We start from the raw sequence: 26,662 nt of genomic DNA, 5'->3' as shown, positions 1-26,662 counted from the left end.
CCTGTGATTTCCTTCAAGTCATAGCACTGATTTTGGATGCAGTCAGCACTGTGCTCCCTCCCCGCCTCTCCCCGCTCAGGGAGCACATTCTCCTTTGGGTAAAATGGGAAGCTGTTTATGTTTTGGGGCCAAATAGTTGCAGGTGCTATGAAACATCAGTAAGAAGAGCTGCTAGCTAAAGGGAAAAAACGAAAATGGAGAATGCTTTACTATGCTTTTCCACAGGCTTAATCACTCAATCATGCATGCAAAACATAAAAGGAAAAGGAAACTCTTTTATTCCAGATAATCTGTAAATCCAGAAGTCCAAATATAATTTCCTTTACAGGAGTTGAATATGCTATACATCAATATCCATCTTTTTATTGAATTCTTGATGGGATTTAGGGCATGCCAGTGTTTAAAAGAATAAGAAACTGGATCCAGATGCTGAATGGTGGCTTCAGCAATATCACATGAGATGGCTTTTTGGTTTGCCACAGAGTTTGAGCTTCTTTGTCGTGAGCAGCTGTGCCAGGCCACTGAGAAACACCAGAAAGATGGTCATGGACATGACAATCACATAGTGACTGATGCTGCAAAAGGGATAAAAAGAAATGTTACAGTAAGACAGAACACGTATAAGTAAAAGCATAATATAATCATTAATCCATTAACAAAGGATTATATTTGAATAACATCTTTTTAAGTTCTGACAGACAGTATATTAATAACTATGAGAGGCCACATAGAGCAGGGGTTCTTAACCTTTGTTGTGTCATGGAATTTTGGAAGTATGGTGAAATCTATAGATTTCTATAAATAATATTTTAAAATGCATAATATAAAACACACAGGATTACAAAAGCCACCAAAATGTTTAAAAAAGACAAATTTGAGATGTAGTAGTACATGAAAATTACTTAAAATTACTTAATAATGAAAATTACTATTATCCTGAAGTAGCGATGAACATAAACAATATTTTGAGATAACGGCAACAACTATGTTATGAAAATGCCTGTGATTTCTACTGGTATTAGCAGCACCTGTTTCTTTGCCACCAATAGAAACTAAATTTAAAAGGCTAGCTTGTAGAACAATAAAGACAACCCCCTCCCCCATTTTTGCACCCTCTGAATTCTATCCACAGACTAAGAGGACCCCAGATTGTTTTCTGATTCTTTAGAGCACGTCATCCTATGCTTTGAAATAAATTCTATGTACCTAACAAAGCTACCAGACCCAAAGAAAGAAAAATGTTACCTAACCTCAAATTCAGTGAAGTGAAAATTTTATTCAAGGAATGTAAACAAAGGAAAAAGGACACACCCCTTTATTATACAGTCAAAGCTACTGTCTCCCATATTTTGGGAAAAGAGAGAAATAATGAATAGTATTAAAATTACTAAGTCCCAGTTCTTGTTTATCACCAATAGTACATAATCAGGTTTTCTTTTTAAGCATTGCAATTACACTGTCTACAAAGAACATAGCTTGAGGAAAAACTGAAAAGACACTGGAAAGAAATTTAGGATATGGATCTGACAAACATACAATAAAGTCAAGGCTTCATTAGGTGATGCTAGCATAGAATTGCCCAAGAGAAGCTATGGGGCATACTATCAAATTATCGATTTATGATGCCTATTAGTTACATTTAACCATCTAACTTTAGAATAGATTTGTACTTTTTACACACTTCAACAAAGTGGGAGGGGATGTTTTAGCAGGCTTATATGCAGGCTAACTTGATGGGAAGAGGTCATATTTTCTCCCCCTTCCTCTCTTCTTTCCCTAGAAAACAAGAGGGGAGTCACGGTCAGAGAGCCCCTACATAGGAATGGCCCATGGCCAAGCTCCAGGATACAAGGCCTCAGGATGACAAGGAAGGTGACTGTTGCATGCAAGTAGAGAGATGTGGAGACAATGAGGAAAGGTACAAGAGGCCCTGCAGGTACCCTCCCACTGTCCTACATCAACCTGTGGGCTAACTCCTACCCAACAGGTGGGGAGCCCCCAAAATGTCAAATTGCTGACTCTAAGCCAAGCCTCTTGCTTGCTGTTGAGTATTTGCTCATAGGCCAGTCCCCAAAGGGCCAGGAAAAAAGGGCCCTCTATTTTTTTCCTTTTCTCTTTCCCTTTCCCTTCCTTCCTTCCTTCCTTCTTTCTTAAAATAATTTTATAGCATTTAAGTAAGACCCTCTAATTATAAAGAATTTTGGTTTGAAAAGATTTTCTCAGGAAAGGCACTGGTTGGGAAATTCTTATTTGGAACCTGTTTCTATGTTCATCTTACAAAGAAAATGTACAATAGAAAAAGGACAGTTGCCTAATTAAAAAGCAAACTTTAGAACTAGTTATGTTAGAAACTTGGTTCTGATCTAAGATAGGCTCCTGAACTAAAAAGAAAACAATAAAATCAGATCCTTAATGGATAAGTACCAGTACTAAAGTAAGAGTCCTGAAGTTTTCTTTTGTTTTCAATGCAAAAATAATATAATGGGATATTGGATCTGAATTCTTTCCTAGTTATATGTGTGTGTGTGTGTGTGTGTGTGTGTATTGTTTGTTTATCCTGGATGAAAATTATATAGCTTTTACCTACAATTTAAGAATTAAGAGATTAATGGTTACTAGGGGTTAAGGAGGAGTGGAGGTGGGAGGGAAGTGGATGTGGCTATAAAAGGCCAACATGAAGGATCTTTACGGTGATAAAAATATTCTGTATCTTGACAATGTCAACGACATAACTCCTGGTTGTACTATATATTGCACCAGAGTTTTGCAAGAAGTTACCATTAGAGGAAACTGGGTAAAGGGTACACAGGATCCCTCAATATTATTTCTTATTTCATGTGAATCTATAATTATCTTTAAAAGTTCAATTAAAAAATATTCCTAGTTCACAGGCTGTACAAAAACAGGAGGTGGCCTGGATTTGGCCGTAGGTCAGTAGATTGCTGACCTCTGCCTGGAACCGTAAGCTCCATAGAGGTCGGCACCATGACCCACCTCTTTTCCCAGTGCATCTCCAATGTCCAGCACAAGGTCTTGTGGGCATTCGATCAATATTTGTTAAATGAATTACTAAAGAGACTGATATGTAATTCAAAGAAATAATAAAATCTCCTTTTGTTTTATATCATCCTGGAAGATTTCATCTGGACTAAAATCAGACTCCCCTAAAACATAAGTCATAAACCTAAAATCAAAATTAAGAGCTTAAAAAGAACACATAAATTTTTAATGAAACAAAGAGTCTATCAAAACGAAGAAAAACTTCCTACAAGCCATTAAAACAAAAGGTGAGTATAATAATGGCATTAGAATCAATAGTCAGAACAATGGAGAGAACAGATGGCCTTGCTACACAATCTGTACAAGACCCTTGCATAAGATAAAAGAATCATCCCAAAAAACTCATGACTGTTCTGGCTGGAGTCACTTTAAATTTATGACCACAAATGAGATTTGGTTCTCATCAATGCCTCAATCCTGACTGCAAATTTGTGAATTATTTTCTCAATCTTCAAGTCAAACCACTTCATGTCCTCTCTCCTTAAAGCTCTGTCATCTTCCTCCCTTCTCAGCAAATGACGTTGTTTACTTTATTGAGTAAATATTGGTAGATGCAATCGTAAAAGAAGTTCCTCTTTTCTTTTGGCCCCAAACCTATCAACCCACCCACATTTGTATCCATATTTCCATCTGTCCCTGATCCTGTCTAAAACAAACCCTATCACTTCAATTTTGGATCCCATCCCTCCTTTCCTACTAAAGGACTTTACTTTGTAGCTATCCCCTCCCTCTCTTGTATCATCAATTTTTCCCCTTCTACTAGTGTGTATTTATCAGCAAACAGAAGTATAATTTCACTCATTCTAAAAACAAAACAAAAACTCTCTCAAGATCCCATGTATCATCTTTTAAGGCATCTTAAATTTGATGTGTCCAAAACCCAAATTCCCCACCTCCCTTTACCAAACTCACTCTTAGAACCACATCCATCTCAGGAAACAGCTTTACCAGTTACCTTGTTACTCAAGATAAAAAAAAACTCAGGAGTCACCCATGATGTTTATCTTTTCTTCTCACAGCACATCTAATCCATCAACAAATTTTATCAACTGCTCTTTCTAAATATTTTCTAAATCCAGCCTCTTGTCATCATTTTGAATTGTTATTCTTGTCCAAGACGCCATCGTTTTCTAGTCTGGAATACTGTGTGGCCTCTCAACCAAACTTCTTGCTCCCTCTCCTGATCTCTATAATATATTCTCCACACTGTGGCCAGAGTGTTGTTTCAAAAATGTAAAGCAAATTGAATCACTTCTCTACTCAACAGTCTAATGCTTTACCTTATACTTGGAATAAATTTCTAACTTGAAGACAACTGGAAAACACACACACAACAAAATCCCCAAACAAAAACAACTCTCTATATATGTTTGCACAAAAATTAAGGCTGGCTGTGGAGGACAGTTTGGTAGTTCCTCGGGAAGCTAAGCATAGAGTTGTCTTACAACTTGGCAATCCCACTACTCGCGATGTACCCAAAAGATCTGACAGCAGGGACACGAACAGACATTTGCATACCAATGTTCATAATGGTATTATTCACAATTGCCAAAAGATGGAAACAACCCAGGTGTCCCTCAACAGATGAACAGATAAACAAAATGTGGTAAATTGTTATGATGGAATATTATTTGGCAGAAAGAAGGAATGAAGTCCTGAAGTACACAACAACATGGATGAACCTTGAGAACATTATGTTAAGTGAAATAAATCAGACACAAAAGGACAAAAACTGTGTGATCTCACCGACATAGACAATTATAATATGTAAACTCATAGACATAAAATATAGAATACAGGTTACCAAGATGTAGAATGAAGCTAAAGAATGGGAAGCGGTTGCTTAATATGTGCATAAAGTTTTAATGTTGAATTTAAACATCTGGAAATGGATAGAGGTGACAGTAGCATGTTACTGTGAGAATAATTAATAGTGCTGAATGGCGTGTGAATGTGGTAGAAAGGGGAAGTTTAGAATCATGTATGACACCAGAAGAAAAGTTGAAGGTTAAACCATGGAAATGCATAACACAGTAAATCTTGTGGTGGACTATGACTGTGATTAAATGTACAAATATAAAAATATATTTAAAAGTTCTTTCATGAACTAGAACAAATGCATGGCATTACTACAAGGAGTTAATAATAGAGGGGTATATGGGAAAAAATGTACCTACTGCTAACTATGGACTAGAGTTAACAGTAATATTTTAATATTCTTTCATCAACAGTAGCAAATGTACCACACCCATACTACGGGTCAACAATAGGGGGGGATAAAGGGTATAGGAAGATTTGGGTTTTCTTTTTCTTTTTATTTCTTTTCTGGAATAATGCAAATGTTCTAAAATTGATCTTGGGGATGTATTATATACTTTGAATGGTTTGTATAGTGTGTGAATATATCTCAATAAAATTGCAAAAAATAATTAAGACTGAAAGGATATATATCAACATGCTGAACAGTGGTTATCTCTGAATTAAGGATGACTTCTTATTTTTTCTTAATGCTTTCAGTATTTTTTATAAGAAGCTTGTGACACATTTCTATTTATATGATGTTTAAACACGATGCTAGGGTTAGCCAGAGAACTCTAAGGGCTGAATTCACAATTAAAGCAGAAATCTTAACTCAGAAGTGAGATGAGTGAGCACAAACTGCGCAACATAGAGGCCTAAGGATCAAATCTGGGAATGCTCAATCTGACCTCAGTTCCAAGGGGAGACCAAGGCAAGGAGGTCAGGAGCCAGGTAGATGAAAGCAAACCATGATGTCTGTAAAAGAGTACACTATAGAATGATAAACTAATTGTGGTATATCCATACAATGGAATAAGATTGAGCAATGAAAAGAAAGGAAAGAGCTACTGATACATGCTTTAGTATAGATGAATCCTTTAAACATTAACTTTCTGTTAGATTAGTGGTTGAAAGCAGATTAGTGGTTGCCTGGGGCTAAGTATGAAATGGGGACAGACTGTAAGCAAGCATGGGATATTTTTTTGAGTGACAGAAATGTTCAAAAACTAGATTGTGCTGGTGGCTGCACAACTCCATAAATTGCCACAAATCATTGAATTGTACTTTTAAAATGGAAGCATTTTATGCTATGTAAATTACACCTCAACAAAGCTATAAAAAACCAAAAGAGTACATTCTTGTTAAATTTTGCAATCACTTTTAGGACAAATATCACATCTGACTTGATCTCTCAACAAAAAATAAGAGTTGTAAAAACAGTAGGTGACCTATCCACAAATTTAATGAAAAGTCTATTTATATAAGGTATTCCACAGATCACTTATCTTCTTACAATGGCCTGAAATTACTGACTCTTGGCTCATTTAAGCTAATATTATTGGCAGGAAACAACTGCGAAGCTCATCATCTTCAAAAGAGCCATAAGGCATTCAGCTTGCAACATTTTCCATCAATCACGCCTTGGTGTCATCTCAGCATGCCAGAGTTAAAGGACCATCAAATTTCAACCTGAAATGAGTTCAGCTGTTCCTACTCTCTTCCCATGATTATTCTGATATCATTTAAATCAGTGATTCTCAGGGTGTTGCATGTATGATGGTAAAGAGGGGTGGTATGTATGCATGTGAATCACCAGGCAGGCCTTTTCAACGTGTACAAGGAGTGATAAAGGGCAGAACGTACCTCTCCTCAGTTAGGGTAATAGTAGAAGCGGTCATCTCATACGTACCAGGGCAGAAAAAAAGATTAAGAATCATCGATTTTAATGAAGCTTGGTATTCACTGTAAGAGTAGAGATATTTTATGGCCCTTATTAATTACTTTTAGGAGGATATTCAAATTATTGAACAGAATCAGGCATTTTCATTATATCTAAAGAGAAATGCTAAATACTTCTGTTGTCATTTGTATTTTAATAAGGTATAACAACAGTGCATGTAGGAAAAAAGTCCAGATAAGCGCAATCAAATCAAATGAAGCTGCAGCTCAATCAAACTGATGATGCTGACTCTATTCAGCTTGCCACACATGCATTTCGAACATAAATTTAATGAAATACGTGTTTTTATACTTATGAAAATTACCCTAAAGGAATTTTTCTCTAGTTTTAAAATGTACACTTCTTTCAACATGCCGTATTGTAAAGAAGTTAAAGTGTAAAAGATCAAAAGAAGAAAATACTAAAGTAGCTCTGTCAGCCCAGCACAGCTTTCTGGCCTGAGCAGGATATTTTTCATACAGCTGTTACAAGAACACCTGGGGTTCCAGGGTCTCAAGAGAACCAGTGAACTTACACTTTTACAGTTTCAGGTGACTCTACTCATTTCAGTGTTTCCCTTTAAGAGTTTTAATTTAATTTTGGTAAAATCTGCTCAGAAGATGCATTTTAAACATACAGTACTATACTCCTAAAAAGATATACTGTCTCACATCCTAGTAATGCAATTTTTCTTTCTTAAGAAACTGTTATTTATTTATTAACCTGTAATTGATAGCTGAAGAATCTCCTAAAACTATTTTGAAAAACACTGCAATCACCACAAGGACACTATAAATATTACAGAGATATGTTCAGCTACATTCATGAGGTTAGGTAGCTCTCAAATCCTCTCTAAAATTCTAGGATAGACTGTCACCATTTCAGGATTCATAAAGCAATAAAACAGCCAGGACAAAGAGCAATATTCTAGTACTATGTATAAGAATCATGGAATGGCTGAAGTTATTAACTATGTTACTATTACAAAGGAGTTTAAAAATAAAATTCATCACAAAGGGAAACCACTACAGGAGCACAATTCAAATAAACCTGGTTCCCATTAATATTAACACATCACAAGACACATCTTCGCTTTTCAAATATACTTCTATACAGGAATAATTAAAAATCCAAAACTTAAAAGCAACATTCTCACAAACAGAAGGCAGAAAAAATGTATAATAATGAAGTGTTAAAATGTGAAATATATTATTTGGTGTTTAAGCTTTTAATCCTGATGTATCCTGCCCCCTACCCCCTCAATTATCCCAGCCTTAATAGATTAGAGGCTTGTGAAGATGCAGGAACCATTCCTGCTATACAGGACACAAAGAGAAGAATTTAGAATTCTCACTTACCAAGAAGAGTAGCAGCAACAAAAACCTCACATTACAGCATCAATCAGGGGCAACTCCATATTGAAAGCCCAATTGACTAATTCGAATTTCTATTAGTTTCTCCACCCTACTCCCTGGTTTCCTCTCCCCAAACATTTCCCTTTCTTAAAGTGGGCATCTTTCGGATGATACAATACGAAACAAAGAAGAAAAACAGAGCAAGAAGACATTTCAGCAGGAATGACTAGGAGAGTATGTGAGAAATTCAGGTAGGGTAGTCCAAAGCCCTCAGCCTAACAGAACTGAGCTCCATGGGCCCCTATTATATCTGCTTTCTAGGAGTCTCTCTGAGCAAGCACTCCATTTAACCCACAGGAATTAGACCCCTGAAAATGAAGCATTGGAAATGAGATAAACTAAGGTTTAACATAAATTATTAACTGGTTATGCCTTCAACATCTTCCCATCCCCTTTTGATTTTTAATATTATATAGGTGGGGATATGTATTAGTTAGGGTTCTCCTTGGAAACAGAATCAATGAGAGATGTCTCTTATTATCAAATTGTAAAAGTGACTCACGCAACTGCGGGAGCGCACGAGTCCAAATTCTGCAGAGCCGTCAACAAGCTGTCAACTCCAAGGAAGACGTCCGACGAACTCCTCGGGAAACGAACCGACAACTTTGACGAACTCCTCAGGAAACGAACCGGCAACTTTGAAGAACTCCTCAGGAAACGAACCGACAACTTTGACGAACTCCTCAGGAAACGAACTGGCAACTTCGACGAGCTCCCCAGGAAAAGCTTCACTGAGCAGCTGAAGAAGAAGTGAAGGTTCTCTAACCGTCCGGCTTATAAGCCTCCAACTGATCACCCGGACCAAATCCAGCCAATTGCATTCTCTCACTGTGGAAGCACACCCCTTGATGAGTCATCAGTCAGCTGCAGTCAATTGACTGATGATCCGACAAACCAACCAGCCTCAAATAGCCTCACAGGAATCGTCAGGCCAGTGCCCGCTTGACCAGACAGCTAGGCCACCTAACCAAGTTGACACATGAACCCAACCATCACAGTCCACCCCTTGTCAACTTGGCAGTCATACACATCACCTAAAATCATATCTTCAAAATGAACGTTACAGCTTATGCCATATGATAAGGGGATAAGACAGAGAAGAAAGCAAAAATATTTTCTTCACAGACAAATACAAACATAATCATCACAAAACGAGGAGGAAATATTCATATCATCATAGTCCTCGTTTCTGTAACTGGTCACATGGCCGTAGTTCATATTTATCATGACCTTCTTCCACTACCCATTCCATGTTCCCTTTACCCTCAGCAAGCACTTCAGCTGGCCGTGGTTCTTTGCCTGGTGGGGTGACCCAAACCTTCATTCCTGAAGTTTCTTGGCCATTGGTAGTCCTGCCTGGATTGGGTTGTTGCAGTTTTCCATTGACTTGAATCACGGGGCATGGTAGTACTAAGAGACGCCCTAGGGGATCTCCTGTATTCCAGGAAAACTCTTCTTTACTTCCATTGTGTAGTTGCAGTGCTATTTCCCCTTGATAGTCAGGATCAATCACCCCAGCCAGTATAGTAATCCCCTTACTTGCCTGTTGATTCAGAGGCATAAGAAGCCCAAAGTGGCCAGGTGGCAGCCTTAACTTCCAGTTCAATGGGATTATTGTTGTGTTTCCTGGTGGAAGCACTCCTCCTTTTGGAACCAAGACTTGTAGACCAGCAGAGCTTAAACTTGCAGGGACAGGAAGCAAAAATTTCCCTAGTGGATCACTAGGAGTGATAGTGAGTGGTGCTACTCCTGTTTCCACCCCTTGATTCCTGGACCCATGAATCCTGGCTATGGGAGAAACAGCACCATAGAGTGGACGCTGATTCAGAGCATACACAGCCTCCTGGAGAACACTGCCCCAGCCCTGCAAGGTATTGCCACCTAGTTGGCACCGTAATTGAGTCTTCAATAGGCCATTCCACCGTTCTATCAACCCAGCTGCTTCTGGATGATGGGGAACATGGTAAGACCACAGAATTCCATGAGCATGTGCCCATCCCCTCACTTCATTTGCTGTGAAGTGGGTTCCTTGGTCCGAAGCAATGCTATGTGGAATACCATGACGGTGGATGAGGCATTCTGTAAGTCCATGTGTTGTAGTTTTGGCAGAAGCATGTCATGCAGGGAAGGCAAACCCATATCCGGAGTATGTGTCTATTCCAGTAAGAACAAATCGCTGCCCTTTCCATGATGGAAGTGGTCTGATGTAATCAACCTGCCACCAGGTAGCAGGCTGATCACCCCGAGGAATGGTGCCATATCGGGGACTGAGTGTGGGTCTCTGCTGCTGGCAAATTGGACACTCAGCAGTGGCTGTGGCCAGGTCAGCCTTGGTGAGTGGAAGTCCATGTTGCTGAGCCCATGCATAACCTCCATCCCTACCACCATGACCACTTTGTTCATGAGCCCATTGGGCAATGACAGGAGTTGCTGGGGAAAGAGGCTGACTGGTATCCACCAAACGGGTCATTTTATCCACTTGGTTATTAAAACCTTCTTCTGCTGAAGTCACCCTCTGGTGAGCATTCACATGGGACACAAATATCTTCATGTTGTTTGCTCACTCAGAAAGGTCTATCCACATACCCCTTCCCCAGACTTCTTTGTCACTAATCTTCCAATCATGTTCCTTCCAAGTCCCTGACCATCCAGCCAAACCATTAGCAACAGCCCAGGAATCAGTATACAGACGCATCTCTGGCCAGTTCTCCTTCCAAGCAAAGTGAACAACCAGGTGCACTGCTCGAAGTTCTGCCCACTGGGAGGATTTCCCCTCACCACTGTCCTTCAGGGATATCCCAGAAAGGGGCTGCAGTGCTGCAGCTGTCCACTTTCAGGTGGTACCTGCATATCGTGCAGAACCATCTGTAAACCAGGCCTGAGTCTTCTCTTCCTCAGTCAACTGACTGTAAGGAACTCCCCAAGATGCCATAGCTGTGGGCTGGGCAAGAGAAGGTAAGGTGGAAGGAGTGGGGGCCATGGGCATTTGGGCCACTTCCTCATGTAACTTACTTGTACCTTCAGGACCTGCTCGAGCTCTATCTCGTATATACCATTTCCATTTTATGATGGAGTGCTGCTGTGCACACCCAACTTTATGGCTTGGTGGATCAGATAACACCCAGCTCATGATAGGTAACTCAGGTCTCATGGTAACTTGGTGGCCCTTGGTTAAGCGTTCTGTCTCTACTAAGGCCCAGTAGCAGGCCAACAGTTGTTTCTCAAATGGAGAGTAGTTATCTGCAGAAGATGGTAAAGCTTTACTCCAAAATCCTAAGGGCCTGCGTTGTGATTCTCCTATAGGAGCCTGCCAAAGGCTCCAAACAGCATCTCTATTTGCCACTGACACTTCCAGCACCATTGGATCAGCTGGATCATATGGTCCAAGCGGCAGAGCAGCTTGCACAGCAGCCTGGACCTGTTGCAGAGCCTCATCTTGCTCCGGTCCCCACACAAAACTAGAAGCTTTTCTAGTCACTCGGTAAATGGGCCGGAGTAGCACACCTAAATGAGGAATATGTTGTCTCCAAAACCCAAAGAGGCCAACTAAACGTTGTGCCTCTTTTTTGGTTGTAGGAGGGGCCAGATGCAGCAGCTTATCCTTCACCTTAGAAGGAATATCTCGACAGGCCCCACACCACTGAACACCTAGAAATTTTACTGAGGTGGAAGGGCCTTGTATTTTTGTTGGATTTATCTCCCATCCTCTGCCACGCAAATACCTTACCAACAAATCTAGAGTAGTTGCTACTTCTTGCTCACTAGGTCCAATCAACATGATATCATCAATATAATGGACCAGTGTGATGTCTTGTGGGAGGGAGAAATGATCAAGATCCCTGCGGACAATATTATGACATAGGGCTGGAGAGTTGATATAACCCTGAGGTAGCACGGTGAATGTAAACTGCTGGCCTTGCCAGCTAAATGCAAACTGTTTCTGGTGGTCCTTGCTGACAGCAATTGAGAAAAAAGCATTTGCCAGATCAATAGCTGCATACCAGGTACCAGGGGATGTGCTGATTTGCTCAAGCAATGATACCACATCTGGGACAGCAGCTGCAATTGGAGTCACCACCTGGTTAAGCTTACGATAATCCACAGTCATCCTCCAAGACCCATCTGTTTTCTGCACAGGCCAAATAGGAGAGTTGAATGGGGATGTGGTGGGAATCACCACCCCTGCATCCTTCAAGTCCTTAAGAGTGGCATTAATCTCTGCAATCCCTCCAGGAATCCAGTATTGCTTCTGGTTCACTACTTTGCTAGGCAGAGGCAGCTCTAGTGGCTTCCACTTGGCCTTTCCCACCATAACAGCCCTCACTCCAGGAGTCAGGGAACCAATGTGAGGATTCTGCCAGTTGCTGAGTATGTCTATTCCAATTATGCATTCCGGCACTGGGGAAATAACCACAAAATGGGTCCGGGGACCCACTGGACCCACTGTGAGACGGACCTGGGCTAAAACTCCATCAATCATCTGACTCCATAAGCCCCAACTCTGACTGGTGGACCAGAGTGACGTTTCGGGTCTCCGGGAATTAATGTCACTTCTGATCCAGTGTCTAATAATCCACGAAATATCTGATCATTTCCTTTTCCCCAATGCACAGTCACCCCGGTAAAAGGCCGTAGGTCCCCCTGGGGAAGGCTGGGAGGAAGATTAACAGTGTAAATTTTTGGCAGTGTGACAGGGTCCTTCCCCAAGGGTACCCGGCCTTCCCTTCATTCAAGAGGCTCTGGATCTGTAAACTGTCTCAAGTCTGGGAATTGATTAAGGGGCCGTGACTCTCTGTTTTTGTAATTCAAGGGAGATTTTTGTTCACGTGGCCTAGAATTCTTCTGCTTATATAGTTCAAACAAGAATTTAGTTGATTGCCCATCTATTTTACTACTTGGTACTCCATGATCCACTAGCCAACGCCATAAGTCTCTGCGAGTCATATTATTTTGATTGCTGCTTTGAGCCTGTTTTCCATTATGGTAGCCCTGTCCACCTTGTCTGTGGCGTTAACTGCAGCCACTTGGCTTCTGCTGACTCGGGACCCGATTATCCCCATTGTGTTTAAGGATTCCAGTTCAGTGACAGCAGTTCCTACAGTAATATCTGACCTACAGAGAAGGGCGACTACAGAGCTCTTCAGGGATGATGGAGCTAGTTTCACAAATTTATTCCTTACAGTCCTGGTAAAAGGTGTGTCCTCTGGACATTCCAGGGCTGTGTGAGCAGGTTTTCCATGATAAATCCACTCTAACATTCCAATCTCTCTAAGCCTTTGAAACCCCTCCTCCACATTATACCAGGGCAGTTCTGGCATTTCAACTTCTGGTAATGCCGGCCACCTTTTGATCCATGTTTCAGCCAGCCACCCAAACAAACTGTTAACACCCTTTCTAACCCCTCGAGCTACAACATTGAATGCAGAATCTCTGCTTAGTGGGCCCATATCAGTAAATTCAGCCTGATCCAACCTTATATTCCTTCCACCATTATCCCACACTCTCAATATCCATTCCCACACATATTCCCCTGGTTTCTGTCTGTATAAGTTGGAAAACTCATACAGTTCTTTTGGAGTATAGCGTACTTCCTCATGGGTCACACTTTGTACCTCACCCTTTGGGGCTTGTTGGGACTTGAGCCTAGTTATAGGTCTTGAAGCAAAAACTGGTGGTGGGGGTGGGTCATGAAAAGAGTTAGAATTATCTCTCAAGCCATTCACCTCAGGGCACTCTGTTGCATTTTCATCTCTTAAAACAGGATTAGTCTCTCCAGACAAAAGAGTGAGGGCTGCTTCCTCAGGGGAGGTGATTACAAGATTAGCAGGCATTGAAGGGTCAATCTCCTTAGGTGGGAGTTGCGTGGCAGGCTCCTTAGGGCAGACTGGAGGCAGAGAAGCTGTTTCCCCAGGACAGCCCTCTACAGGTAAATCTAACAATGACCCAGCAGAATCCAGGGTTCCAATGTCCTCACTGTCATTATTATCAATCCATATGTCTCCATCCCAAGTTTCTGGGTCCCATTCTTTTCCAATCAATGCCTTTACTTTAACAGCAGACACCCTGAGAGGTTGAGATTTTAGTTTACGCTATAAATGTGCTACTCGCACAATAAGAGACTGCGTCTGATTTTCAGAAACCTCCAGTCTGCGGGCACAGGAAATAAGATTTTCTTTCAGGGCACAGATGGAACTCTTTACATCTGTCATACGGCATTCAAGTTTTGAATTTGAAGCCTTTAGCTCATCCCTTTCTCTTACAACTGTATCCAAAGTATCTAAGAGCAGCCAGCCAACATCATTATACTTCTTAATACTGCAAAACTCTATGAAAGTGTCAAAAACGCTGTCACCCAGAGCCTCGCTTCGTACTAGAGCACAATTAGGAGAATCAAATGGTGCTATTTTGCGTATTTCCTTTGCCAACTCCTGCCATGGACTTTTAGTACCCTCTTGATTATTGGAAATAGAGTCATTAGTGCCTCTGAATCTAATCAGAGTAGAAAACAAGTTGTAAAAGCCCATTTTAAGATTCCGTTTCTCAAGAACCACTCTTGGTACCAAGTTGTATTAGTTAGGGTTCTCCGTGGAAACAGAATCAATGAGAGATGTCTCTTATTATCAAATTGTAAAAGTGACTCACGCAACTGTGGGAGCGCACGAGTCCAAATTCTGCAGAGCCGTCAACAAGCTGTCAACTCCAAGGAAGACGTCCGACGAACTCCTCGGGAAACGAACCGACAACTTTGACGAACTCCTCAGGAAACGAACCGGCAACTTTGAAGAACTCCTCAGGAAACGAACCGACAACTTTGACGAACTCCTCAGGAAACGAACTGGCAACTTCGACGAGCTCCCCAGGAAAAGCTTCACTGAGCAGCTGAAGAAGAAGTGAAGGTTCTCTAACCGTCCGGCTTATAAGCCTCCAACTGATCACCCGGACCAAATCCAGCCAATTGCATTCTCTCACTGTGGAAGCACACCCCTTGATGAGTCATCAGTCAGCTGTAGTCAATTGACTGATGATCCGACAAACCAACCAGCCTCAAATAGCCTCACAGGAATCGTCAGGCCAGTGCCCGCTTGACCAGACAGCTAGGCCACCTAACCAAGTTGACACATGAACCCAACCATCACAGGATATAATGATTACACCTGGACAACAGGCATAGACTGGGACAAACATCATCAGGAAATATGTTACCAACATATAAACAAGGACATATGTTACCAAATATATAGGGCAGCTCCCATTATTTAAAAACAAAACAAAACAAAAAACCAACTATTATCACAACATATTTCTATAGCATACTTTATTTACCCCATATAATGCGAATGATTATATAATATTTTAATAAGTATACATAAATCAATTATAGACAGGGCAATGGAGTTAACATACATTTCTCATGGCTAGTAGCTAGTACTGCAGACTGGGGGTTATCAAAGCATTTTTAGCAGAGTGCTAAGGCACCATTCTGTTTCCCCTGGTTTGAATGATGTTCACTAATATATTTGTTTTATGCCTTGTTAGCCTATCATTTTACTATTATTTTGTGCTGTGATGAGCAATTTATTCCTACGGTGGCTGTGTAAAGGCATGCAAGGAGTAGGGCTGTAGATATCACACAAGTGCCAAGAAATATGTCATGCTGAATGTTAAATGTAAGTTTTGCAATGGCTCAAAGCATCTGTTAAAAACCGTCAAAGAAAGAGGGTAAAGCTGGCAATTTAGGTTTGGTGCAAAGTCCTATGGCATTGTGAAGAGCACTTTCAACCTCACACAGCCTGGGAGGACTGATCTTGAAAGAGGCAAGAAAAAACTGTGGCTAGAGGCACATAATGACTTCAATGAATCAAAAAAGAATTGAAAACTGATTGCCAAGGTATGATGCCAGGAACATATAAAGGCAATGCTGTAATGACCCTGACAGTGCTGATTCAGTTAGTGCTTCCATTTCCAGCCATACATCCCACTTGCCTTCTCACTCTGTGGAATAAATTTGTATTAAAAAGGCAATCAAGATTCCTAAATTCTTGGCAATGATCACATACAGAAGTAACATTCACTATACTAAAGATCAAGTAGAAGCAAAGATTATGCCTCCTCAATCACATGCCAGTAGAATACACACTGTAACTTTGTATTTGAGGTCCTCCAAGTTAAGGTTCCCAAAACACTACTTTCCAGAAATTTCTCTATCCAAAACCCATGGTTTCTGAAACCCAAGTTATTTATCACATTCTATCTATGTATGCATATGGCCTTCTCATCTCTTTAGCTTTCCTTGTGTCCAGTCCCTCTGCCTGAAATACCCTCGCCAAACCACTAAGTCCCCTATCTGAAATTATACCCTTCATTCAAGGCTGTGTAATCATCACCATAATCAAGATATAAAATATTTCTATTACTCCCAAATTTCTGATGTGCCCTTTTGCAATCAATCCTATTTTAATCCTCAAGAAATGCCTGTTCAGTTTTCTGTAACTATAAATTAGCTTTGTTCTAAAATTGTTTTCCAAATGAGATAATCTTATATTATATGAACTTTTTTTACCTGGTTTCTTTCGCTGAGTATATAGTTTTTGACATACATGTAGATGAGTTCATAAATTGTTCATTTCTTTTTATTGGTAGGTAGCATTCCATTGTATAATACACCACAATTTAGGGTAAATACCTAGGAATAGGTCAACATTTAGATGTATAATTATTATAAGAATTCTCTTCTCTGTTTAGGTCTCACCCACAAAGGAGTCGGCTTCCTAGAAGCTCCATGTATGTGTTAGGGCTTGCCACCTCTACGTTTCAGGGTAAGCAGGATGGACTCCTGCCCCTGCCCCTTAGTCCAGGGGTGGAGGGAGGCTACAAATGTTAGACTGAAGGGTGGCTTTATTCTGAGGTGGAAGCACATACCATAACAGTGAGATTCTCCCCGGATACTTTTCCTGTCTCTTAGAGGTATTCTCTTGTTTTCCCCTGGTTGTAAAATGCCTGCAGCCCTTTCTGCAGAGGGATGAAAGGAGGAAGAGAGAGGCTGTGGAGAGCCTCCATTCAGTTAATTCCATCTGGCTCCCCCTTCTTCACTCCTGCCCTCCATGGTACTGTCTGATTGGCTTTGACATGCTACTGTCTGTCTGGTATTCTGCTTGTCATATCAGTTTTCCCTTTCCCTTTGGCAGTATCTGCTCATAGATTTTGGGCTCTGCTTTCTCTCTCTGATGCTGATGGTCCCACTTCCATTCTCTTCACTTCCATTGGGTTTGTTTATTTTACTGGAGTCTTGGGAAAGGGGAGACAAACGATTATCTTGGGTCTCCAGTCCTGACCTGGAAAGCAGTGCAGCAATCTAGTACTGGATCCTACCATGCAACTGAAACTTCCCTAGCCCAGCTCATCAATGGCCACTGGTGCTTAATCCAATGGACACTTTAACATCTTTTATTAATCTCTGTGTAAAAACTGATACTGTATGACCTCCCTCCTTCCTGAGATGTTCATTTGATTTCCACAATACTGCTCTCTTTTGGTCTTCCCCTGCCTTTCAATGGCCATTTCTTTCAGTCTCACTTCCACACTGCTTATCCTCTGTCTTAAATGTTAGTGGTTCCTAAGGTTCCATCTCAGATCTTCCTTTCTCACTCGACACGTTCTCCTTAAGTTTTGAGACCCAACACATTCTTCTAAACCTCAAACCTGCAGTGTTAGATGCCCCCTCCCCTGAGAAGCCTTCTCTTAACCTGCAAGGCTGAGGTAGGTGTCCCAAGGGCTCCCATAGCACCTAAGAGGCTACTGCAGAACTTGCAACACTGTACCATATTTCCTGCTCAAGTATCTGTCTCTTCCTCCAGCCTTAGACTCCCTGAGGGTCCAGGAGTGTGTCTTTCATCTCCAGCAACTTCCCTGGCATACAGATGGTGCTCAATAAATATCTGCTGGATTGAATTGAGGTCATGGATATGAAAAGATATTTTGTGTTTAATACATGTTATTACTGGTAATTACAATAAAAATTTGTACTTTGAAGGAAAAATAGGCCATGTAAAGATAAGCCTCAAGCTATCTACAGAAAATATGAAATTCTTAATTAGCACAATATAAACTAATGATGCTGTGTACAAATTAATGATGTACATTTCATATGAACATTATATCCTCTTCATTCCATGCCACCTCTTGAAGGCCAAAACCAAAATAGATTCTCCCATCAAAAAAGTCTCACACACTAAAAGGTTGTATTTTCTCAGACTATATTCCAAAAAAATAAAATTCTGACCTATGCCTAAAATGAAAATAAATTAATCAAATTATGGCAAGAGTAAGGAGAAATATGTCAACTCTAAGAAATGCTAAGTTCTACTTTATAAAAAATAGAACTACAGACTAACAGCAACAAAAATAATAGCTGACATTTATTGGATGTTTTTCAGATGTCAGGCCCCATGCTAAATACTTAACATGGATTAATTCATTCAAAACAACTGCAAGAGAAAGGGGGACTTAGAGTGATTAAGTCACTTGCCCGTGATCTCACAGCTAAAAAGTGGGAGAACTGGGATTCAAACACAGGTGATCTAGTCTAAAGCCGACACCCTGACCCATATCTCCCTGGACACTTTTGCAATGGGAGGGCTGGTAAGAAGATGTCAAAACTTTCTCTGAGCCTTCAAACTTAAGAGACTAAAGAAAATAAAAGCTATCATCTACAGACTACCTTTTGTGTATCTAGAAGGTAGGAGATTCAAACTAGATCCCAAGTCTCAAGGAACTCGTGGTGTCTTGGGGAGGAAGATTACGCATAAATAACAAGGCAGTACAAGCTATGCGCTGCCTAAGACATATGACAACAGGAGCATGTCTAACTCAAAAAGCCTCACCCAATCTAATACCATTCATGGCAACAGAAAGTGCTGAACAAATATTGACCAAACGAAATTAATACTGGTCTATAAAAATGCATCCTGTCTCAGAATATATTTGAAAAACTCTACCTGCTTTCTCCTCCTCAAAGAAAAGAAACTTAACAGATTATGACATTCACATCACAATTGTGCTGGTATGAATATACTATGTCCCCCAGAAAAAGCCATATTCTTTGATGCAACCTTGTGGGGCAGACATATTAGTGGGGATTAAGTTGGAATGTTTGGATTAGGTTGTTTATATGGAAATAAGCCCCACCCAACTGTGGGTGATGACTCTAATTGGATAACTTCCATGGAAGCATTACCCCATCCATTCAGGGTGGGTCTAAATTAAATCACTGGAGCCATATAAATGAGCTGACAAACAGAAGGAACTAAGTGCAGCTGAGAGTGACATTTTGAAGAGGAGCTACAGCCAAGAGGGACACTGAAGAATGCACAGAAGACGAAAGAGTAGCTGCAGATGAAAGACATTTTGAAGATGGCTGTTGAAAGCAGACTCTTGCTCTGGAGAAGCTAAGAGAGGCAAATACTCCAAGTGCAACTAAGAGTGACATTTTTGAGGAACTGCAGCCTAGAGAGGAACATCCTGGGAGAAAGCCATTTTGAAACCAGAACTTTGGAGCAGACGCCAGCCACGTGCCTTCCCACCTAACGGGTTTTCTGGACACCATTGGCCATCCTCCAGTGAAGGTACCTGATTGCTGATGTGTTACCTTGGACACCTAGTGGCCTTAAGACTGTAACATTGCAACCAAATACACCCCTTTTATAAAAGCCAATCCATCTCTGGTGTTTTGCATTCTGGCAGCAGATGTCAAAACTTTCTCTGAGCCTTCAAACTTAAGAGACTAAAGAAAATAAAAGCAATCACCTATAGACTACCTTTTATGTATCTAGAAGGTAGGAGATTCAAACTAGATCCCAAGTCTCAAGGAACTCGTGGTGTCTTGGGGAGGAAGATTACGCATAAATAAGGCAGTACAAGCTACGCGCTGCCTAAGACATATGACAACAGGAGCATGTCTAACTCAAAAAGCCTCGCCCAATCTAATACCATTCATGGCAACAGAAAGTGCTGAATAAATATTGACCAAATGAAATAATACTGGTCTATAAAAATGCATCCTGTCTCAGAACATATTTGAAAAACTCTACCTGCTTTCTCCTCCTCAAAGAAAAGAAACTTAACAGATTATGACATTCGCATCACAATAAAGAGGAAACCAACTGTTTTCAGATCACACTTTGAAATAACAATTTTACAGGTATCACAGTTAAAATGTTCCACGTTAAAGATTCTAAGAGGTAGATAATGATAATGAGTACATGAAATTTAAGCCACCACATAAATTTCACATTGCAACTTCATTAATCTCACCTTTTTAGACAGCAACAGTGAAACAGAGACCGAGAGATTGAGAAGAGAACACATAAGGACACTGGAGTGAGCTACTCTGAAACCCCAGATTCAAGCATTCCTCTTGGACCCACCTTCCCAGTCTCCTCTGGTTCTCTATAGACTTAACATCCATCCTCCTCTCCACATCATCCCAAGAAAACATTCGCTAATGTGTTAATGCCAAGAAGAATCGGAGAGATGTGTCTCACTTTCAGACTACTGGATAACTGCTTACCTCAAAATCAGACTGGCACCTTCTATACCAAGTTACTTTATTTCACTGCTTTCTTAGGAACTTCCGTGTAAGTATATACTATACCTTGTTCCAATATCAAGCCAGCTGCCATAATCCTTGACCAAGAAGAAAAAATGCTGTAAAAAAAAAAACAAACATTAAAAACAAAGTTATTTTAAGATTATGTATTTCAGATTTCTGATCCTTTAAAACCACTATCTGCCTGGACTCAGTAAGAATATGTGCTTTACCGAAATTTCTGCCTGACTAAAATGAGCAATGGTCTAAAAGTCAGAAATAGCATTACCATTCAATCAAACAAACGCAAAAGTTAAATTTGTGAATAACCAGAAATAAAGAAGAGTCAGCTAACTTTAACAAAAGACACTAAACAATACCAAAGAATCAGTGAAAAAGAATCTGTATCATCCATTCAACAAATATTTACTGACTGTGTAACATATGCTAATACTGTGTTAGTTCCTGAAGAGAAACCCGCTTTCATGAGGCATATAGTCTAGTGAATGATTCATTCAAATTATCAGGCAATTATATACGTGGTGTGATGAGGGTTATTAATGGAAAACACAGGAAATTATGGAAGCACAGAGGAAGGGGGGTATGTACTTCTGTTTTATTAGGGAAGGCTGCTCATGGGAAGTGGCCCCTAAACTGAGATTTAAATGAAAAGCAGGAATCAAGTGAAAGGGGAGGCTAGGGAGATAGAAGGAGAAACATCTTTCTGACAGAGGGAGTAGCCTGTATAAATACTTAGTCCAGACAGACTTGATAGGTTCCAGGTGAGGCTGCTGTAGGCAATGCAGGGAGGGAAGAGTTGAGACATGAGGCCAGCCAAGTAAACAGAAGCCAGAGCATAAGTAGCTTTGTAAGTTAAATTAAGCAATCTAACTCTTTATATAAAATTAACCACTGAAGATTTTAATTCTCTTCTATCACTATGTCTCACCTATTTGCCATTTAGTGAGGAACACTCATAGCTGATATGCTCTAACATTAAGTATGGTCAATTTCAGAAATACAAAAATATATTAGATATACATTACAATACAACACAAAAATGCTCACATCTAAATCAAGTGACTGGGATCTAATTTGAGAAATCACCCTAATCAGTGTCTCTAATCACTTCTAGCATAGGATGCTATGCGACCCAAAGAAAGGTCTGGGCTTTTGCCCTGAAGTATGGGGGTGCAATCCCTAGGCCCTTGAAATATCATGCCTGATAGGAGTGTTTTTGCCTGGGACCCTGGCTACGGGACAGTCTAACAAAGTTATTTATGATGGGGCCTGGGGCCATGTGGTATCAGCTCTACCGCTGGAGGAGCTGGAGACTAAAGGTCAGTATGTGATTGAGCCCCAGTAAAACCTCTGGACACCAAAGTTCAGGTGAGCTTCCCTGGCTGGCAAAACTGTGTGTGTACTATCACACACAGATACAGAGACAGCAGTGCTGTCCTGATGCCAGAGGGAAAGGGCAATTGGAAGTTGCACATTTGGTACCCTCGTAGACACTGCCCTCTGTGCTTCTTCCTTTGGCTGTATCTTTTAGCTGTAATAAACTGTAACCATAAATATAACAACTTTCAGTGAGTTTTGTAAGTCCTTCTAGTGAATTATCATCAAACCTGAGGGTGGTTTTGGGAAACCCTCGAAAATGCATATGTAAAATAGGTTCCTTCTTTTGATAATGCACTGCATACAAGAGGCCTACCTACATGCTTCTCACTCAGAACCCATTTATTATAGCTAGTATCTTGATAGCATCTTCCCATTTGAAAAGCTGTACTTCTTTTCTTCCTTCCTTTCCTTCCTCCTTTCTTTTTCTTTCTCCCTCTCTCCCTTCCTTCTTTCCTTTTTGTTTTTTAATCTGAAAGAAGAGTTAATAATCAGCACTTCAAGTTAGAAAATGAATGTATTACCTAAATGTAATTTTTTCTACTGATTTCCAATGGAAGCTTCATTTTAGATATAATGCAACATGGAATATGGGTATAAAATCACAAATTACAGTAAATTAAGTAATAAGACTTTTGAGATGTTAAGAAGAACATCTATTGTATAAGTGACATAAAAGGGAAGTATTTTATGTGTAAATTATGACAACACATAACTCAATAATTAAAGATTTCATGTATAGAAATGCATTCATATTTCTCTTGATTAAATTAACCAAGCACTTAGTTTAATTTATTATGTTATATATTTAATTTAGCACTTAGTTATAGTAAATATCAAATAATGCCTTACCAGAGCCATTATATCCGATATGACGAGAACAATGAGAAAAAGGCTGAAAACAAAATAAAATAAAAATTAGACATAATACAACAGGCACATTATTCAAGCACGTTAAAATCCAAGTGAGAGGGAGGCGGGGCAAGATGGCAGAGTGGTGAGGAGCAGAATTTCGTCTCTCCCCTAGAGCAGCTGGCAGTTACCCAAGAACTATATGAAACAGCGTTTTCGGGGTCTCCAGTAACCAGTCACACATTGGACTCAAGTTTGGAATTGGAGGAAAAGCTGAGATCACAGCGAACATTGTAAGTTCCCCGGACCAGGGGTCTGGCGCCCCTCCCCACCCAGACCTCACAGACTGTCTTGCTGCCGGCTTCCTGAAAGGGGTGGGGGGGGGGAAGAACCAAAAAACAGCAATCTGCTGAGGGCAAGAAGGGAGGCTCAACCCAGCCTCAACTGCAGAATTAATTAACAAATTAATTAACTAACTTTGGGAGCTGGGGTGCTAAAGAAGGGCTGGGCTCCAAGAAGTGGGGGCACGTAAAAGCGGGCACCCATTCCCAGACTCCAAAAAAGCCATTTTTTTTTCCCTTACATTTTGTCCCTTCTGGCTTCTCACTGATCCCTTATCTCTTTGCATTTCAATAGCCCCTGGCAGGGGTGGAACTGAAGTGGTTGGAGAGTAATTATCAGACAATAGCCCAAAGCGTATCTTTAAATGCTCTATTCTGACACTGACAAAACTTCCAGGCTGGGGAAAGACATTTAAAAGAGACTCTTTTTTTTTTTCCCTTTTTTCTTTTTCTTGATTTCTTTTCTACTTTTTTTTTTTTTTTTTTTATCTAAAAGTAATATATGTGGTTATTTTCTATCGGAAAGCCCAGGTTGAGGGACTAGGCTGGGCTTGAGGGGAGACAAGAGTACCCACAGTGTCTTTGAATTCCGTATTCACTACTGAAGGCCTCCAGCCCCATCTTTAATTGGTAACTCAGGCTGACCAAGGAATCTACCTTGAGAGGCCCCAAAGAGGAGAGAGGAGAAGGGAATAGTGTCCCTGAGAGACAACTGGAGGTCTGAGGATTGGGAGAGTGGAGGGAGGCCCAGCTCAACTGGCAGTCCTCCTTCTGGGAATTCAGACCCCAGGGGCTGGAATTCAGATTCCAGCTTCAGTCAGCCACGCCCCTGACAGGCTCAGAGTCACCAGGAGAACTAAAGGCTCCATACCTCCTTACACTGGTGGGGGAGCTGCGGGCTGTCCAGCGCCACCTGCTGGACAGGAGAGGAAAAGCACCAATTCTAAAGGCCTCATAGGAGGGTCTCATTCTCAGGAAAACTCCATACCCTCCCAATGAGACCTGGGCCTCACTAGACTGGGAAAATCTGACTAGGGTCGACCATAACCAAGGAGACCCACTCACAAAAAGGTTACATAGAGGCAGAGCAAGAAACAGAAAAAACAAGAGGGGAAAAATTGTGATCAACTAAATAGAACCTAAGTTAGAGGTCTAGAATAAGTTGAACTGAATAACAGAGGCCAGAGAACAAAGCCAACCAACAAGAAAACCACTAGGTAAAAGACAGAAAACAAGCTCCAAAATAAACTAATCAAGAGAATCAGATGCCTAGACAACTTAAGATAACAAGCCATACCAGGAAACACGAAAACATGGACCAGCCAAAGGAACAAACTAATAGCTCAGCTGAGACACAGGAGTGGAGGCAACTAATGCTAAATAAATTTGATGAAATGAAGGAAGATATAGCAAAAGAGCTGAAGGATATAAAGAAGACACTGGCTGACCATAAAGAAGAATTCATAAACTTAAAAAAACAAATGGCAGAACTCATGGGAATGAAGGCCACAATGGAGGAGATGAAAAACACAATGGAGGGACACAACAGTAGATTTGAACAGGCAGAAGAAAGGATCAGTGAACTGGAAGACAGGTCATTCGAATTCATACACACAAAAGAACAGCTGGTGAAAAAAATGGAAAAATATGAGCAGGGTCTTAGGGAGCTGAGGGACAACATGAAACGCACAAATATACGTGTTATGGGTATCCCAGAAGGAGAAGAGAAGGGAAAAGGGGCAGAAAGAGTAATAGAAGATATATTCACTGAAAATTTCCCAACTCTTATAAAAGACAGAAAATTAGAGATTCAAGAAGTACAACGTACCCCAAATAGAATAGATCCCAATAGACCTACTCCAAGACACTTACTGGTCAGATTGTCCAATGTCAAAGACAAAGAGAGGATTCTGAAAGCAGCAAGAGAAAAGCAATCCATCACATACAAGGGAAAGTCAATAAGACTATGTACAGATTTCTCTGCAGAAACCATGGAGGCAAGAAGACAGTGGCATGATATATTTAAGATACTGAAAGAGAAAAACTGCCAACCAAGAATTCTATATCCAGCAAAACTTTCCTTCAAAAATGAGGGAGAGATTAAAACATTTTCAGACAAACAGACACTGACAGAGTTTGTGAATAAGAGACCAGCACTACAAGAAATACTAAAGGGAGTGCTACAGGCTGATAGGAAAAGACAGGAGAGAGAGAGTTGGAGAAGAGTGCAGAAATGAAGATTATCAGGAAAGGTAAAAAGAGAGGAAAAAATAAGATATGACATATAAATTCCAAAAAACAAAATGGTAGTAGAAAGTACTGCCCTTACAGTAATAACACTAAATGTAAATGGATTAAACTCCCCAATAAAAAGACACAGACTGGCAGAATGGATTAAAAAACAGGACCCATCTATATGCTGTCTACAAGAAACTCACTTTAGACACAAGGACAAACATAGACTGAAAGTGAAAGGTTGGAAAAAGATATTTCATGCAAACAACAACCAGAAAAAAGCGGGAGTAGCTATATTAATATCAGACAAGTTAGACTTCAAAAGTGAAACAATTAAAAGAGACAAAGAAGGACACTATATATTAATAAAAGGGTCAATTCATCAAGAAAACATAACAGTCATAAATATTTATGCACCAAACCAGAATGCCCCAAAATTCATGAGGCAAACACTGCGATCACTGAAAGGAGAAATAGATACCTCTACAATAATAGTTGGAGACTTCAATACACCACTCTCATCAATGGATAGAACATCTAGACAGAGGATCACTAAAGAAACAGAGATGTTGAATTGTATGATAAATGAACTAGACTTGACAGACATTTATAGAACACTACACCCAACAACAGCAGGATACACTTTTTTCTCAAGTGCTCATGGAACATTCTCTAGGATAGACCACATGTTGGGTCACAAAGCAAGTCTCAACAAATTTAAAAATATTGATATTATACAAAACACTTTCTCAGACCACAATGGAATGAAGTTGGAAATAAATAAAAGGCAGAAGGTCATAAAATTCACAAACATATGGAGGCTAAACAACACCCTCTTAGAAAACCAGTGGGTAAAGGAAGAAATTACAAGAGAAATTAGTAAATACCTCGAGGCAAATGACAATGAAAACACAACTTATCAAAACTTATGGGATGCAGCAAAGGCAGTGCTGAGAGGGAAATTTATTGCCCTAAATGCCTATATTAAAAGAGAAGAGAGAGCAAAAATTGAAGAGTTAACTGCTCACCTGGAGGAATT

General features: G+C 40.3%; 1 protein-coding gene across 3 annotated transcripts in view; it reads right to left on the bottom strand.

Annotated features, from left to right (window-relative positions):
• Positions 1-257: 257 nt before the first annotated feature.
• The window catches only part of LOC119511112 (GPI ethanolamine phosphate transferase 1), a 146,773-nt gene continuing 120,368 nt past the window's right edge, over positions 258-26,662 (bottom strand). For 2 of the 3 annotated variants that reach the window (XM_037805542.1, XM_037805541.1), the window contains 3 exons: positions 23,048-23,090; positions 20,864-20,916; positions 258-575 (listed from right to left, as the gene is read on the bottom strand). In XM_037805542.1, the coding sequence (XP_037661470.1) occupies positions 452-575; positions 20,864-20,916; positions 23,048-23,090 (220 nt within the window). In that variant the 3' untranslated portion in view covers positions 258-451. The remainder of the gene's footprint in view (positions 576-20,863; positions 20,917-23,047; positions 23,091-26,662) is intronic. The other variant, XM_037805543.1, reaches the window with a different exon arrangement.

The sequence above is a fragment of the Choloepus didactylus genome, chromosome 16, assembly GCF_015220235.1.
Source record: "Choloepus didactylus isolate mChoDid1 chromosome 16, mChoDid1.pri, whole genome shotgun sequence".
Lineage (NCBI taxonomy): Eukaryota > Metazoa > Chordata > Mammalia > Pilosa > Megalonychidae > Choloepus > Choloepus didactylus.
Note: the sequence above shows the minus strand (reverse complement) of the source record. Positions and strands in the feature narration are given on the sequence as shown.